This window comes from Cornus florida, unplaced genomic scaffold (genome assembly GCF_030987335.1).
Source record: "Cornus florida cultivar Cherokee Brave unplaced genomic scaffold, ASM3098733v1 CherokeeBrave_3.0.0_Hap2_Chr04, whole genome shotgun sequence".
Taxonomy (NCBI): Eukaryota; Viridiplantae; Streptophyta; class Magnoliopsida; order Cornales; family Cornaceae; genus Cornus; species Cornus florida.
In genome coordinates this window covers 67,541,966-67,560,351 of record NW_026775574.1, presented here as the reverse complement: position 1 = coordinate 67,560,351, position 18,386 = coordinate 67,541,966, and the positions used below count along the sequence as shown (strand labels likewise).

Genomic DNA, 18,386 nt, shown 5'->3' with positions numbered 1-18,386 from the left:
ACCTGATGACATTGAAATCACCCATGACAACCCAATGAGTTTAGGTTATGGATGGAGCTTGAACCTCAATGTTATCCCAAAGGCTTTTCCTCTGGGCTGCAGTGTTGTAAGCATAGATGGCATAGAAAAAAATATTATTCGAGTGTTAATATCAGTCACATTATAATGAATAGCCTGAGCATTTGCTGAAAGCTTATGAACCTTGAGATTAATAGGATTATAGAGAATTCACATTCTACCAAGGTTAAAATAGCAAGAATATGCCAATGAGGAGCAAGGTATCTATGGATAGCATTGACATTTCCCTATTGGACCTTGGTTTCAATAATGATTAACATTTGTGGTTTAATCTCAGCAAATAAAATAAGGGTAGTTACGGACTCATATTTACAGTATCATCTAATCAAAGTTTTATAATTTCGAAAAAATGAACTTAACCTAATGATAAATTTTTACCATTCATTATAAAATTTTGCCTAAAATACCCCTCTACTTTTGAACCAAATTACCTTATTATCCCGTGACCTTTTCAGCCCAAACAAACACTACCTTTCCCTCTCTGTTGCAAGAATGGACTTATTGGCCAGAGACGGCAATAACGGAGTACACGGCGTGCAGATGATGGCGGTCCTTGCGGCTCCATTGAACTTTGGCGACAACGAGCTTCACTTTGGCGACAGCAAGCTCACACGGGGACCATCACAATGGCGAGCTTCTTTTCAGCAACGACGAGTAGATTCCATCAATCTAACGGCACCGAAGAAAGCATAAGAGACACATTTTTGTAAATTACAGTACGATTCCGGTGAGCATCATTTTAGTTAATTTTCTTGTTCTATGAGTTGGTATTAGTGGATGAGTGAAAATAGAAGTCTAATCTTGATAATGGGTTGTTGTTGTTTGTGTTGATTAAGTTAAATTTGTTTGGTTGCTTCTGTTTTTTTGTATAATGGGGAATTGCTGGTGTACAAGGAAATATTCAGCATAAAGAGTCTCCTCCAACACAAAGTCTAAGTTGGTTTTGCTTTATAAATTTATATTTTTTTGCTTTGATTGATTGTCTATTTATGGGGTTTTAACTTGTAATTCCAGAAATGTGTTTTTGTTCTTTACAATTTCCCAATTGAAATTAGTTTCAAAATAATATGAAACTAGTTTTAACGGTGGTTTCGTGGTGGTGGTGAAGCATCAGCCGACAGCGATTGGTGGAGAGACAGAGGTGATGTGGAGATGGAGAGAGAAGGCCGGAAGGGGAAGGAACGAGTAAAAAGGTATTCTAGGGAAATATTATAATCAATAGTAAAATTTGATGTCCGCATTAGTGATTAGGTCAACTTCATGTTTTTTTTGAAACTTTGACTACATGATACCGTAAATATACCGTAAATATGGATCCATAACTACACTTATATAACTACACTTATATGTAAAAATCCCAATAAGATATAAAACAAAACAAAACAAAACAATACTTTGTTGAGCTGTATGTGTCAAAATTTTAAAATATTTGTATTTTCATATAATTGTACGACAATAGGATATGTTTCGATTAGGGGAATAATTAGAAATTAGGAAATAAATGCAGTACGCTTGTGGGAAAGTATAACTTTTCCGTGTTTTATGCAACAATCATTTTGGGGAAAAGTTGCGAGAATTCTATTTTTCTTAAAATTTCCTTTTTCACTCTAACAAAGCATTTACAAAATTTTAAAAATTTTCATTTCTTTTTTTTCTTTTCTTTTCTAGTTACTTTACACTAACCAAACGGAACCCAAATGAAATTAGACCACAGTTCACAACCCATTACATAGTTTTTTGGGTATTGATTTGGCGATCCCACTAAGAATCCACGCAGACCCATAAAAAATTTCCACAGTTACTACTACTTTCTTCAATTCTGAAAATTTCCCAAAAACATTTTCCGGACTAAAATGAAAGTTTCTTTCGCATATACTTCTTTCATTGATGCTACTACTTTATATACTTCTTTCATTGATGATCCTAGTAGAATTATTGCTCCAAATAATAATTTTATAATTGATTTGTTACATGCAATTTAACAGCTATGACTTCTAAAGAAGATAAGACGGCTAATTGGCTATGGGTGTTTGATGGTTGCAGTTGTAACATTTATGTTGGATGAAGCTTTGAAATTTTGAAAATTAATCTGATTTAATGGACCCAATATTGAATGAATGGTTTATATTTAAATTGACTTCTTGTTGGGTAACAAGATAATGAAACAACCATGAATTCTTTATATTTAGTTTTGCAATTTAAGTTTTCATCTTCACAAAAGTTTGAAGCTGAGAAAGAATTTGAATATATTTTTAATTCCTTGAGCTCTATGGGGGATTTGAGGTGCTTAATTCATACATGAGATATGGTGTATATTTTTTTTTTTAGTTGGTATTCGTACACATATACCTTCCCTAAAGTTCGAACTTCGAACATTTTTTAAAAAAAATAAGAATTTGGTACCACTAAACCACAAGCATGTTGGTATGAGATATGGTGTATAATGTGAGAGCAAACTATCCTTGTAAAAAAAATTATAGTACTTAGTTCATTATACTTGTCTTTCTATCCCCATGAGAGCCTAAGAGAACTAAAGGAAAGAATGGATGAGTTTCATACATGATTGGTTGGGATACTGCCACTGCCGCCACCACCACCACCACCACTACTGTCATCTTTTGCCGCCACTATCACCGCTGACGTTGCCTTCCAACATCACCTCCTATATCAATATAGCTTTCCACCTCCACCACCATCATCACCATCATCCACACCCGCCTCTATTTCTTTTTTTAAAAAATTATAGAAGAATGTTATTTTATTAATTTAATTTATTGGTTACTATTGTATAATTCAATTTGAAATTCATTTGATTTTAAAATTTAAATTAGTTCAACGAAATACTAAAATGGTTATTACTACATATCATTCCATTCTTGCACATTACATATTTGTAACCAAATAATAGAACTTATTCTCATTCTATTCCCACTTGCATTTCATTTCATTCTTGCATACCGAACACAACATTATAAAAGAGCGTAATCTAAAAACAAAATTTTGCACGATGATGGGATCGATCATATGAATTCTCTGTTTTTCATTCTTTCCTATTATATTTTTTTTAATTTAAATTTTAAATTATTTTTTACTACTCCATCCCATGTAGACTTTGGTTGTCTTCTTTGTGGCTTATCTTCTAGAAAAACTATTTTTCTTTTTCTAATAGATGGGCTTCCCCTGCAAGGTCCTTTATCTACCCCAAAAAAAAAAAAAAAAAAAGTGAACTGTTGTGAAAAGTTGAGCCAATTTGACAAAATTAGACACCAAGCCGAATAACCCGACGATGATAAGACTTCGGCAAGCTCTACGTCGTAAGAATGATCCAATGACTACCAACATTGTTCAAACAATGGCTGTTGATCTCGATATGAATGCTGATCGAGGCATCAATCTGCATAAACTTTTGAGCATATACACACACACACACATACATATATGGATGCTCTGCACAATGCTGCTGGTGTTGGAGGTGATTGAGGAAACATTTCAATGTTTCGGTTTTTAGAATATAATTTTCGAAAGTACTCAGATTTACAACAATTTCCAATCGACTGAAAAAAGGACATTCAGTGTACATGACTTCATCTATTGCATGAGGGTGAAAGGGTTCAACAATCATTTTATTTTATATTCTTCGATCTTATAAGAACTAAAATCACTTATTTGTTAATTTTTACTCCATATTTTCGTATCTTACAATACTATCAATTAAAATAAAAAAGAAAACGAAAATCTATTATAAGGTAAAGATAGAAATATAATGACAAATTAGGATTCGTGCAGCCAGTCCTTAATAATTGAGATATAACAAAATGGGACAATGTTCTCTCGAGTTAAAAACATATTAGATTAATAATGATTCAAAGAGAGGAGAAAATGGGAACACCTGGTAATGTAGAACCGGCATCAACAATGAAAATGTTGCCGGTCACATAATGAGAAGAGTCATGGATCAAGTATCGTACCAGTGAAGTCAATGCCGGGTCTATTGTGCCGAAAGTTTTCAAAGGGACAGTTTTCGAAACCACATTGTTGAGCCAGTCCTTTTGCATGAGACCCTCAGTGATCTCAGATCTGAAGAAACCTGGTGATATCGAGTTTACTCTGATTTTGTGGCGCGCCAATCCTAAGGCCATGACCTGATATATTATTGTTAGTTGAATAAGCCATCAAATTTAATCCTTGGATACAAAATTCAGAATTTTTTTGACTGGCAGCTCAATTACTTGGAAAAAGAAAAACAAGACACTGGTACAGACTAAGGAAAAGAAAAACGAAATGTAAATTGACAAAACACAGTATGAATGGAAATTCTGTTGCAGCGAATATATAATTTAGTCGTTAACAATGTCACACGGCATGGGGTTTCGAGTAACTAATATTTTAAGATGTAATAAACTTACTAACAGGTGAGTGGCCTAGCAGTACGATACCAGGCACCTAACAAAGAAGGCAACCGAACTTTGAACCAATTGCATAACATGCGAGAAGATATTACCTTTGTCATGGTATTTAGGCCCGCCTTCGAAGAAGAATAGGCAACATCTCCATGGAACTGCGTGCGATTAATACCAGCAATAGAAGAAATATTGATAATTGATCCCCCGAGATTAGCATCACGCATGCGTATACAAACATATTTTGACACCAACCATGAACCTGTTAAGTTTGTTTTAACAGTATTATTCCATTCTTCCTCTGATAAATCCAACGGACTATGCACGCCTCCTAAAATATACACAAGTTAGAATACACTTAAAAAGCTCAAATCAATGTTGCAGAAGTAAAATGAAAAACATAAGAGTCCAATATTCGGTTATTGAATGAAGAATGTATTAATCTATCATACAGAAATAAAAATAGAGAAAAAAGAAAAAACAATACAATGGCAAGGAGTAGTAATAAATCTTTAGTACTTATGTAACAATTTATTTTGCTGATGGGAATTCTATCTCAAAATTCCTTTCTTGTTTTGGTTCGTTTTATTTATTTATTTATTTAGTATGAATTTTTGTCTCATGGTAATGACTTGCAACAAAATGAAAAACTAGGCAATCAAGCATGGGGCTAATACACAAAAAATAAGACTAAAGTAACATATCAAGAGATCATCCACAGCACCACCACACAAAGCAATTGGACAATATAAACAATCCTACCTATCACATGCACCTCTGATGAAATTCTATTGACATGTCTTTATGATGCCAATACAGTGTAATTCGGGTCGAATTAAACATCTTGCTTCGAACATAGGAGTTGCTAAGAGTCAAATTCGGGAACCCATTCACTTCCGATGTACTCAACGGATCTGGGAACAATCTGAGTGCGGGTGCTCTCTCAAAACCCACAAAGATGTAACAACCGGTACTGTCGATATGCACAATGGATTTAGTTTTTTAAAGGAAAATAGAAAATCACAAGAACACAACCGCAATATTTGCAAGCGGTCTATGTCCATGGAAGAGAGATATCCATATCCACAATTAATTAGGCTACACAGAAATCATGTTCCACCTCACCAAGTGCACGAGACTCCCGCCATTGTGAGTTCTAAAAAGAATAACATGTACGCAACATTACCTCAACATCAGGTCACACAATCCACCTCTCAACTATCCCTACAAAAACCCTGTGTTTCATAACTAACGCCTTCTAAGTCAAGTCGAGCAGAGAATACACCCTAATTGCAATCCCTAACACCCCAAATCATTTAAACTGAGTATGATATATCCATTAGCTAACACAACCACACAAGTAACACAACTAAAATTCCTTATCATGGATGGTGAATTTTGATAGACATCCGGCAAAATTAGGACTTGAAGAGTAATCCTCAATCATGATCAGTAAATATAGCCTAGAAAATACACTTGTAGAAATTAATTAAAGAATTCAGATAAAGTTGGAATCTGAGAAACCAAAACTGCACTCAAATTGAATAAATAAATAAATAAAATAAAATCTCGCACTACGTTTTTACCCTGATCATGCTCTGATTTTTTTTTTTTTTGACAAACAAAGGGAAGGGGGACACTCGAAGGACTGGACGTTTAACCAATTAAACCACTAGATAATGCCCACCCGGATCATGGCCTTGAGTTTCATATTCTAACCTTTTTTTTTGTTGCCTTTTGAACCCGATTTTAGTCTCAATTGTAACCCGGTATGTATATATATATATATATATATTAATGGCGAAAGTGTTAGGGACTCGTTAGAGGGAAAGGGGAGAGGAAAAGATTGCAAGACTCGAACACAGTCTCTCAGAAGCAACCCAATTATTTGGGCAACACGGCCACTTGCAATCCAATATATAAGAGTGCTAGTATTTGTATGGCTTATTAATAAATAAATAAATAAAACATATTTAAGGAAAGACAGGAGTACTTGGGCTATGGCTAGAAATTTGTACATCTCATTTCTTCGTTAACAAACACTTAGTGAAATTTCTTCGAAGATGTTCACCAAAAAAAAATATTAAATAAAGCTTATACATTTGCTGGTGCATCAAGTGTTGTTGTGAGTAATAATTTCTCGCTTGCAACGCACTGACACACACACACGTGTATATATATATATAGACAGTGAGAGGTGTATGTGCCGCTAACAAATTCAACTTTACCAAATTATAATGGAAATACCTCTAACACCAGCGTTATTGATCAAAGCATCAATACGGCCAAACGCGTCCCAAGCTCTCCGTACAGAGGCGTCAATGGTGGCACCATTGGCGCTCACGTCGAGCTCAACAGCCACGGCTCGAAGAGGAGCGTTGGGTTGAGGATGGTCGGAGAAGGCCGCGAATCCATTGATTTGGTCACAGAGAGATTTGAGCCGTTGGATTCGGCGAGAGGCAGCGATAATCTTGCAACCGGCTTTGGCGAGATCGAGACAGAATTCCCAGCCGAGTCCCGACGACGCACCGGTGACCATCACCACCTTTCCATCCAGCTCGCACCATGCCCCCAGATGGCTCGACACTTCGCTCTTCATCTCTAGCTCAAGCTTTTTCTCTTTCATGGTCTGCAAAATAATACTACTAATTAGTACAATGTTTTACTTTGATTTTCAAGATTCAAAGCAAATAGTTCTTTCCATTTTCTTGATCAAACACAAAATACTAAAAAAACAAATTTTCTTTCTTTCAAGGTCAAAACATTTGATGACTTTTTTTTTTTTTCTTTGATGGGTTTTTGTTATTGAAATATTTAATTATTAATTTGATTTTTCACATATTTAAAAAATGATCTCAATCTTAATATTAAGAATTTTTTTATTGTGATTCGAGATATTTACTGAAAATAATAATAAAACGAAAGCAGGGCATGTAAGTATTAAGTCAAGCACGTGAATAATTTGACATAGGAATGCGCTACCAGGTTGTCTTTTTGAGAGTGTCTTTTCAACCGCTCTAATAATTTGATTATATAGGGATTTGATTAATTTCCATGTTCATATGTTTTACCCTACTAGAAGATATAAAATAACAAATACACTACACAAGCCCTAACGATTTAAGCTACTAAAACATAGGTGGTGAAGTAAAAAAACCCCTATTTTATTTTTTATTTTTAAGTCTGACAAGTATCTCTCACTCTTCTATATTCTAATGGGAGGTCGAAGAGATACACGATATTATGATAGTTATCTTCTAAAGCGCCTCATGGAGTTTAGATTGTAAGATATTAATTTTGTATAATAATTGACAAATTATGGTGTCAAAACGTATCCGATCAAATTATACTATTTTGTTTAATTTTTGTGTCTTTATGTCGGAAGCAAAACAACAAGTGCAACCAATATGCATTCAATATTGATTTGGTTGATAACATCACGTTAAGGAATGTATGTTGGTAATGACACGCATCATTAGTGAGTTTTGGTTTAGGCATTTAGAATGATATAGTTCAATATGTAAACTGATGTTGCGGAACCAGTCACATTCTATATACGAATCAGTCGTGAACTGAAATTCTCAAATTCATTTTTCATTCATTAAATTCATTTTTTATTCATTACTTACTGCTTATGCAGAACCAGTTGCGCATATGAATTTTCAAAAGCGTGCCTATGCGGAACCAGTCGTGCGTATGAATTTTCAAAAATGTTTTTCATACAAAAGCTCACTGGCGAAGTGGAACCAGTCGCGAACCAGTTGCGCTCTTGCAAACCAATTAAATAGGCAAGTTGAATCATGGTCTGTTTTGGCTCTCTCTTTTTGGCTAGATTTTTACAATTCATACGGGCTTAAACAGGCTTCACTAAGTTGGGACATCCGTTTTGATCAGACAATCAAGTCCTTTGGTTTTTAACAAAACGTTGATTAGCCATGCGTGTATAAGAAGATACAGGGTATTGTAGTGATTTTTCTCATATTATATGTGGATGGCATTCTACGGTTTTTAACAAAACGTTGATTAGCCATGCGTGTATAAGAAGATACAGGGTATTGTAGTGATTTTTCTCATATTATATGTGGATGGCATTCTACTCATTGGAAATGATGTAGGGGCTCTATTATTTGCAAAGATATGGTTGTCAAGTCATTTTGACATAAAGGATTTGGAAGAAGCAAGTTATATTCTTGGGATCGGACTTTTGCATGATCAAAAAAGAAGAATGATTGGCTTATCTCAAGCTTCTTATATCGAAAAGATTCTGACCAGGTTCGGTATGTAGCACTCAAAGAGAGGTTTTATGCCTTTCAGGCATGGTCTGGCTCTTTTTAAGGATCAATGTCCTAAGACACCTGAAGAGAAAGAGCAAATGAGATATGTACCATATGCTTCGAAAAATTTCAGTCCAATCTGGGACAAGAGCATTGGACTGCAGTCAAGTGCATTCTCAAATATTTGAGAAGGACCAAGGATTATATACTCATTTATGGAGGTGATGGGGTTATTCCATGAAAAGATGGAAGAAAGATTGAATTTGCTTGAATAAATATTATTGATACTGAATCGTGTATTTGTCCAGGGAGATTTCTAATCATTCCTACAAGTCAGGAATCTATTAGTACATTACAGGTTGTCTAGCTATAAGTCAGGCATTACAATAGGAAAGATAATATATACAGATTATATATTCTTAATATGGAAGATACGAAAGTTTGACTTCCTAACACTCCCCCTTAAGTTGGAGAGTGGATATCCTGCACTCCCAACTTGTGAATCATAGGAACAAAGATCTCTTTCCCCAAAGGCTTGGTCAAGATGTCTACTAGCTGATGTGCAAAATGTACATATCTTGTAGTCACGGGACCATCTTGGATCTTGTCTCTAATGTAATGGCAATCCATCTCAATGTGCCTAGTTCGCTTATGAAAAACTGGGTTAGCCGCAATGTGTAAGGCAGCCTTGTTGTCGCAATATAGCAAGGCAAATTCATGATATGAAAGTCCTAAGTCCCTCAATAGATATCGGAGCCATGTCAACTCACAGCAGGCTCCTGTCATTGCACGGTATTCCGCCTCAGCGGAAGAGAAAGAAACTATTTTCTGTCGCTTCGACCTCCAAGATATCAATGAAGGTCCAAGAAAGACACAATATCCCGTAATAGATCTCCTAGTGAGTGGGCAACCTGCCCAATCCGAGTCACAGTAAGCCCTCAACTTGAAATCACTATTCGAAGAGAAGAATAGGCCTTGACCAGGTGCACCTTTTAGATATCGGACAACTCGAAGAGCTTATTCCATATGAAGTTTTCGAGGTTGGTGCATAAATCTACTCAAGACATGTACTGCATATGTTATATCTGGCCTCGAAACAGTCAAGTAAATTAATCTACCAACTAATCTTCTATACTGACCCAGATCTTTGAGCAAATCGCTCTTGTCCGATAATTTCAAGCCTCGTTCCATAGTAGTATCAATAGGGGTTGCGGCCAACAGCCCTGCATCCTCATTGATTTTTAAAGCATACTTACGTTGGGAAATAAAAATCCCGTTCTTAGAATCAAAAACCTCAATACCAAGAAAGTATTTCAAATCACCAAGATCATTGAGATTAAAATGACTATGCAGAAAATTTTTAGTTGCAGCAACGTTAACAGGGTCATTTCCAGTAATCAAATTATCATCAACATATATCAAGAGAGCAGTAAAGGACTTGCCTTGTTTTTTGGTGAACAGAGAATAATCGGCTCGAGATTGTACATAACCAGTGGAGCGAATAACTTCTGAGAACTTGCCGAACCATTGGTGAGATGCTTGTTTCAAACCGTACAATGACTTATGAAGGCGACACACTAAGTTTTCCTCCCCCTGTATCCTAATTCCTGGCGGCAGAGACATATATATTTCTTCAGCTAAATCGCCGTGAAGAAAGGCATTGTTGACATCCATTTGATGAAGGGACCAACCACGAGCTGCAGCTAACGCGAGCAAGCAGTGAACGGAGATGATCTTGGCAGTGGGGGAAAAAGTATCTTGATAATCGACACCTGGTCGTCGTCCTACCATAAGCTTAAGAGTGTGCATTAAGGCGAGGGCCAAGTTTTACATTTATAGAAGCCACTACTACTTTCACTAAAAATATAGTTAGGGTGAGTAGGGATCGTCCCAAGGGATTGGAGTCGTACTAACTTGTGGAATCACAATTAGGGTTAGTAGGTCGAGTGATCAAACAAATGGTTGGTAGGTTGATTAAACTAGAGAGCAAATTAAACTAAATAATTGAATGCAATAAAGAGTAAGTAAAAAAGAGAGAGATCTTGGGGTTTAGAGGTCACCACCAAGCAATACCTTTCTACACCCTTAACTAGTGACTAATGAGGGAAATGTGTGTTGCAATATTGATGTGTGTGTGTGTGTTTGGTTGATTCAATTAGTAAGGGTGACCAATTAAGCATACATTGTCTAATCAATATGTGAAAAGCACAATATATCTAGCAATTAAGTATATATTATCTAAATAGCATGTGAAAAGCACAATATATCTAGTAAGTCGTTAATCATTTCATTAAGCTCACAAGCCAAATACACCATAAGGTTAGAGACATATGCTACTTTCATTCAAAAGTATAGAATATCAAACAACAAGCATGGATTGTCCTCCCATCTAACAATTATGCTACCACTACACTACAATTAAGCTAATGACATGAAATTAAACTAATTAAGCTAAGGGAGAGGCATAATCCATCAAGAAATGAGCATAAACTATACAGAAAATTACAAGAGCATTCCTTTAAGCACTATGTTTTGACAATCTCTAGATCTAAGGCATTAATACACATAGACATGCATCAATAACACAAGAAATAGAGACAAACACATGAACATCTATTCTAGCATACATAGACATATGAATAGAATGAAATGATCAATTGGAAGCATTAAACCAAATAAATCATTGAATAAACAAGATCTATATATATAAAAGTGTCAAAACATGTATTACAACACTAATACCTCAAAAATACACAAAATCAAGATATAGAAAGCATGCTTGGGGCTAACTCTAGCCCCAAGAGGATGTCTAGCCACTCATGGTAGTGCTTCTTTAACCCTCAAGGGTTAACTCCATGGTAGAGATTTGCTCCTTGGTTGATGAAGAGTCTCCAATGGTATCTCTAGCCTTCTCCCCCTCTAAGCTTGCTCTCTAAGTGTTCTACAAGGTATAAGATGATATGATATGGTATGAGGTCCTCCTTGTAAAAAGCAATCATTATCCTTATATAGGTAGGTCAAATGACACCCAAAATGAGCTGGGTAGTGCACAAAATATTTCCCAATGATTGGATAAAGGACAACTTTCAATGAGCTATAAATTTAACTTTTTTGCACTAGAGGAAGTTCGATTGATCAAACCTTGGACTTGGATCGATTGAACATGGCTGAGATCTATCGAACTTAGGCTGAATCAATCTTCATTGGTGGCACTTTTTGGATAAAGACAAATCTGAGATATTTTGAAGATATTTTTGGGAAAAGGACAAAAGTAGTTGGTAGGGTGGTACAACTAAATAAGATCAATCATTTGGATAAGGACAAAGCAGTTCAATCGATCGAAGAATGATGTTGGATCGATCGAACTTTTGGGATCTCTGAAAATATCATCATGGCTCTGATCCATCTTGAAGTGCTGAAATCGATCATGTTGGATCGATCGAATCTTGATCTGAGATCGATCGAAAATGTTGATTTCCACCTTTTTCTTCCTTTTGCTTCCACTTGGCTTCTTTCTTTGATTTATCCTAGAATTGCTTCATTTCTGCTCTTATTTGGCTGAGTTAGCTTATTTTCGGGATAAGTACCTAAAAATGGAAATAATACGAAATCAATCTAAAACGGTAAAGTAAGATAGATAAAGGTACTAGAATGCTTAAGCTTAAGGGGTTTAAATACGCACTTTTCAGCGCTCATCAACACCTTCCAGCTGAGTGAAGCCCTTGGCGACCAATCGGGCTTTGTACCTCTCGATAGATCCATCTGAACAGTGTTTAATTTTATACACCCATCTGCAGCCAATTGGTGTCTTGCCAGCCGGGGGTGGAGTAAGAGACCAAGTGTCGTTGTCTTGGAGAGCCTGCAATTCGAAACGCATTACTTCATGCCACTCAGGATGAGCGGCGGCTTCCGAATAAGACCTAGGTTCCGTGATATTACTGATTTGAGCAACAAAAGATCGATATGTAGGCTTATATCTTCAATATGAAACATAATTGGCTAGTGGATAGTGTGTACCTTTGGTCGAACCTGGCAATAAGGAGGCCGATTGGTCCGAGCAAACGTTGGAGCAGACATAATCGTTGAGTTTGACTGGCGGACCGGTGTGGCGGTTGGAGCGACGAAGCGGAGCGGGTTCAGGTTCGGATTCGGGTTTAGGTGAAAAGAGAGGTGATTATAAAGATGGATTGGGGAGCGATTTTGATGAGGATTCTGGCACCGCAAAAGGTGAAGTGCATGGTGGTGATGGACTTTCAGAGACAATGAGAGAGGATGGGTCGCAACGATCGAGCGGGTTGGAGTGGGTGCGTAGGATGGTCGGACGATGGGTAGATGGTGGTTCCGGCAGAGGAGAGGAGGCAGACGCGGGTAGTAGACTTGGAGAAGAAGGAGGCGATGTGTTTGGATTTGGAGCAACTGTATGATTGTGTGGTGATGTGTTTGGGTGAGAAATGTTTGGATTGGAATTAAAAGGATAAGTGATGTCGTGGGCCACAAGAGGAATTGGGCCAAAATTTGTGTTTAAAGGAAAAATAGCAGAATTGGGCTTGACAGATGCATAAGGAAAAATATTTTCATGAAATTTTACATAGCGGCTAGTGAAAACCTTTTTGGTCGACAAATCGAATAATTTGTATGCCTTTTGACCAATGGGATAACCGATAAAAATTGAGGGTATGGAACGATGGTCAAATTTGTGAGAAGTATGGACATTAATAGCATAGGCTAAACAACCAAAGACACGGAGATGAGAAAAAGAAGGTGGTTTTGAGTAGAGAAGTTTAAAAGGTGTTTTGAAAGAGAGAACCAGAAAAGGGAGTCGATTGATGTGTTGTACAGCAGTAAGAACACACTCCCCCCAAAATTGGGTAGGGAGTTAAGCTTAAAATTTCAAAGCTCGAGCTACTTGTAAGATGTGACGATGCTTATGTTCCGCAACCCCATTTTGTTGAGGTGTGTAAACACAAGAATGCTGAAAAATGACACCATTATCTTGAAAAAAAGAATGAAGTGGGATAAATTCCCCACCATTGTCACTTCGAAAAATCTTAATGTGAGACTTAAATTGAGTGAGAATATAACTGAAGAATCGTTTTAAAAGTGATTGTGCTTCATCTTTGTGTCACATCAAAAAAAATCCATGTGAAACGTGTATAATCATCAACAATAGTAAGAAAGTAATGAGCACCAAAAAGAGAAGGGTGTCGATAATGACCCCAAATGTCATAATGAATTATTTCAAAAGGTTTAATAGAATAAATTACACTAGGACTGAAAGGTAAACGACTCTACTTAGCTAAAGGACATATAGGACAAACATTATTGGACTGAACGAAAAAATTTAAAAAATTCTTGGCAATGAAACTTAAACGAGGAGGTGATGCATGGCCCAAGCGGTTATGTCAGAGATCGGTGGATGAGATAGTGAGACTGCAGGCTGGTCGATTTGTGGGTGAGGAAGAGTTGGTCACGGATTTCTTCGCAACTAATGCCACCAAATAGTATAGTCCGTCATGTTGTTTATCCAAACCAATCATCCTCCTCATAGCCAGATCCTACAAAATACACCATTGAGGATAAAAAATTATTGAACAATTCAGGCCTTTCGTCAGATGACTAACTGACATTAAATCAACTTTGAATATAGGTACACATAGCACATCATGCAAATAATAGACGGAATTCAAAGACAATGATCCTTTTGCAACAATATTAGTTTTTTCTCCGCTAGGCAATAGTACGGGAGGCAACGAGCAATTTTTATCTTTGCGGAAAAATAATTTAGATGATGAAGAAATATGATTTGTCGCCCCGCTATCAATGATCCAACTACGGGAAGCGACTTTAGACAAACCTGGCTTGGTTACGGCATTTGCTTGAGAGCTAGATCCTTCATTTTTGTTGTCAAGAAGTGATAAGAGCTGTTTCAATTAAGCCTCCGAAATCCCAACAACTTGGTTTCCGTATTCTTTAGAAAAGCCCTCGGACACATGATTAGTTGTTAGCTTGTTATTGTTGTTGAAACGTCTTAGACCTGAATTATACTTTGCCTTTGGATGGCCCGCTGGATACCCATGTAGCTCATAACAGGTTTGGACCCAATGGCCCATTTCTCCACAGTGGGAACAATGAAGGCGTCCTCTTCCAGAGCCAGAACGACGCTTGTCTTGATCAAATCGGCGTCCTCCACTGAAATTCTCTGGCGACTTTTCTGGCGATCAGAAATCCTATAACCCATATAGGCGGTCGGATCGCTCGGATGTCACTGGAGTGGGTTTGTTGTTATTGCTTCGAACTGCCATGGCGGCACTGCTACCAGAATCACTTGCAGCGTGCGTTGAGCTCAGGAGACACTGCTTTTCTTCTTGAGAGACGGAGGAATATGCTTGGCGAACTGAAGGAAGGGGATTCATCATGAGGATTTGTCCGCGAATAGCACTATAAGAATCATTCAATCCCATCAGAAATTGCATCAATTTTTGTTGATCTTGCTGAGCCCTATGTACTGCATCGTTGTAGGAAGCTTGTTCATCCCATAGGCCCTTCAATTTTGTGTAATAGGAAGAGACAGAGAGTTGTTCTTGTCGAAGATAGGCAATATCTCGCTGAATCTCAAAGATGCGAGGTGCATTGCTTTGAAAGAATTACTCACGAAGATCTTCCCAAACTTCATGAGCAGTAAAGTAATAGATCACACTGTCTGAAATTTCCGGACTGAGAGTGTTGACGATCCAGGAGTGGACCATATCATTACACCAAGACCAAGCCGCATAACCTTCAGGATCAGCTTCTTCTGAAGGGGCTTTGATTGAGTCATTGACAAAGCCTAGCTTATTTTTGGGATTTAAGGCCAGAGTCATATAGCCCTTTTCCAACTAAAATAATTGTCTCCATTCAAAAGTTTGGAAATCAAAACCAAACCCGGATGATCTGAATGATGAGTGAAATAGAGATTTGAGATATTCGCCTTTGAAGGATCTATAGAAGTGTTAGGAATGGCAATTTCCTTGCCAATGACTGAAGGCATTGGTGGTACTTCATCATTGGCCATGATGGCTGAAAAAAAGAGATGCTACACAAGAGATTAGGGTGCAGCAATGAGTCAGGATCTTAGTACTGCTCTGATACCATGAAAAGATGGAAGAAAGATTGAATTTGCTTGAATAAATATTATTGATACTGAATCGTGTATTTATACAGGGAGATTTTTAATCATTCCTATAAGTCAGGAATCTGTTACTACATTACAGGTTATCTAGCTATAAGTCAGGCATTACAATAGGAAAGACAATATATACAGATTATATATTCTTAATATGGAAGATACGAAAGTTTGACTTCCTAACATTTCAGTCAGGTATACAAATTTTAATTTTCAATCAGATGTAGATAATAGGTCATCTACCTCAGGGTATGTGTTCACACTTAATGGTGGGGCTGTCAGTTGGAAAAGTGTGAAGCAATCTTGTATTGCAGATTCAACCATGGGGGCTGAGCATATTGCTACCTCTGAGGCGGCAAAGAAATTTGTTTGGTTGAAAAAAGTTCTCACTGATTTAGAAGTGGTGCAACATGCAAGCTCAACAATGGTCCTTTATTGTGACAATAGTGCGACGGTTGGTCAAACCAAGGACCCTAGAAACCATAAAGGTACTAGACACATAGAGAAGAAATTTCATCTCATTAGGGATATAATACAGCGTGGTGATGTGCTTGTGACCAAGATTGCATCGGAGAACAACCTAGCAGATCCATTTACAAAGGATTTGTTAATCAAGGTCTTTAATTGATATTTGGATAGCATGGGAGTTAGATGTGAGGCAAATTAGCTAGAAGTGCAAATGTGAGATCGATGGTTTTGTATGCCTTATCATAATGAAATTTATGAATAGTAATTAATAACGTATGTGATTTATATTTACATGAATGGATTCCTGTATAAAATATATAAAATCTTGTATAAATTAAAAATCACTTTGATTTATCCAATTGGTCGTAGGGTCTAATCTCCGGTTCATTGGGTATTTTTTTTTTTTTTTTGTACTCACACACACTTGTCTGTTCTGAGACTTGAACCCCTAACCTTCCTTTGGGAAGTAAAAGGTTGATACCGCTAGGCCACTAGTCCGTTGGTCGATACTTTGGATAATTATTAATTAATAACTTGGGAATATACTCTCAATTGTTGCATCTATGCCATTAAATATATTTTTGACTTGATTAGTTTGATCACAGGAAAATTCGGAGGCTTCTGTGTTTTTTTTATTTATAAAATTCATATTTATATATTTATTTATTAAATATATTATTTTATCAAATTAATTGATTTATGTGATCAAATAGAAAATAATCGAAGAGTCAAAAATAAATGGATTAATTAAGCAGTCGGATTGATGACATTTATTTATCCGATAACTAAGCATAGAGGAGTCATCACGTAAATTGACTTAGCGATTTACCATTTTCTAATTAGAGTTTAACCATTCTTATTTACTGGAGTTAAGAATAGTTAATACACTAATGGAGTTATGTTGAGATTGACCGGGTCAATTGTTAGCCCATTGGAGCCACGAAGGAATGGACCCAATGGATCCTCATTCCTAGCCCAAAGTGATGATGTAGGTTGGAAATTGTGTTTCGTAAAAGGGTAGCTGGACACATTTTATATCTAATTCGATTGTCTTTTGAATTTTCAAAAATTCATTAACTTGCTTTTTGAATTTTCAAAATACAAACTTAGATATATTAAAGCATATCTGATATAACAAGATCAGAAATTTTTAGGCTAGTTAAGTGGTATATACATTCACGTATATAATACGATCTCTAAAAATGAGCTATTATATTTTTACGCTACAGAAACCAAATTTATTCGTTCCCACAAACTGAGTCTAAAACAGTTTTCAAAGAGGGATATAGATTTGATTCCAGAAGGCAAAGAAAGGGCATAAAGAAAATCAACAATGTGGGAGAAGAAGGGCTTGGGGTTCAGGGTCTCTACGTCTCCATTATTGAAGACTGTCGTTATTGAGATTTTATCAAATCTCAACGGTATGAGGTTCTGGAAATTTTGCACATTTATTATATATCATTCAAATAAATAGGATATTTTCTCTACACGCAAACACGGCGTCTATTGATATTTCACGCTTCCCAAAAAAAATTAACATCTAATTTCCCAACAGAACCAAACAAGCGTTTGTCATCAGTTCTAACGAGGGCTCCCACCACACTCATGGAATTTGATAACTGTCGAATTCGGTCCTTAAATCATTATTCAATTATAAAACATTATAGAATAGTGATACTTAGGCCTTATTCTCAAAGTGAATTGTCTAACCTATAAATTTTAATTGGTCATTTTTACCAAATATAAGAAAGCAGATGGTCCTACTTCCTTATATTTTGAATACATGACCAATCAAAATTTGAAAATTAAAAATTCATTTTGAATAATCGGCCTAATAATCATTTTCCAACATTATATGAACTATAATCAATTAAAAATTTAGAACAGACCAAAAGGACAAATTTGTTTTTTTGGTCAAATTATTACACACGATACATCCTTTGAAACCTATGTTACAACTTACATGGAGTCTTCAAATTAGAACAATGTTTTCTTCACTTGAGT

At 36.4% G+C, this 18,386-nt stretch overlaps 1 protein-coding gene across 1 annotated transcript; it reads right to left on the bottom strand.

Annotated features, from left to right (window-relative positions):
* Positions 1-3,941: 3,941 nt before the first annotated feature.
* On the bottom strand, positions 3,942-7,526 carry LOC132305057 (uncharacterized). The gene is made up of 3 exons (XM_059802743.1): positions 6,726-7,526; positions 4,580-4,809; positions 3,942-4,220 (listed from the first exon to the last, which is right to left on the bottom strand). Exons 1-3 carry the CDS (start codon positions 7,102-7,104, stop codon positions 3,942-3,944), a joined length of 888 nt encoding a protein of 295 aa, XP_059658726.1. The 5' UTR covers positions 7,105-7,526.
* Positions 7,527-18,386: the final 10,860 nt, after the last annotated feature.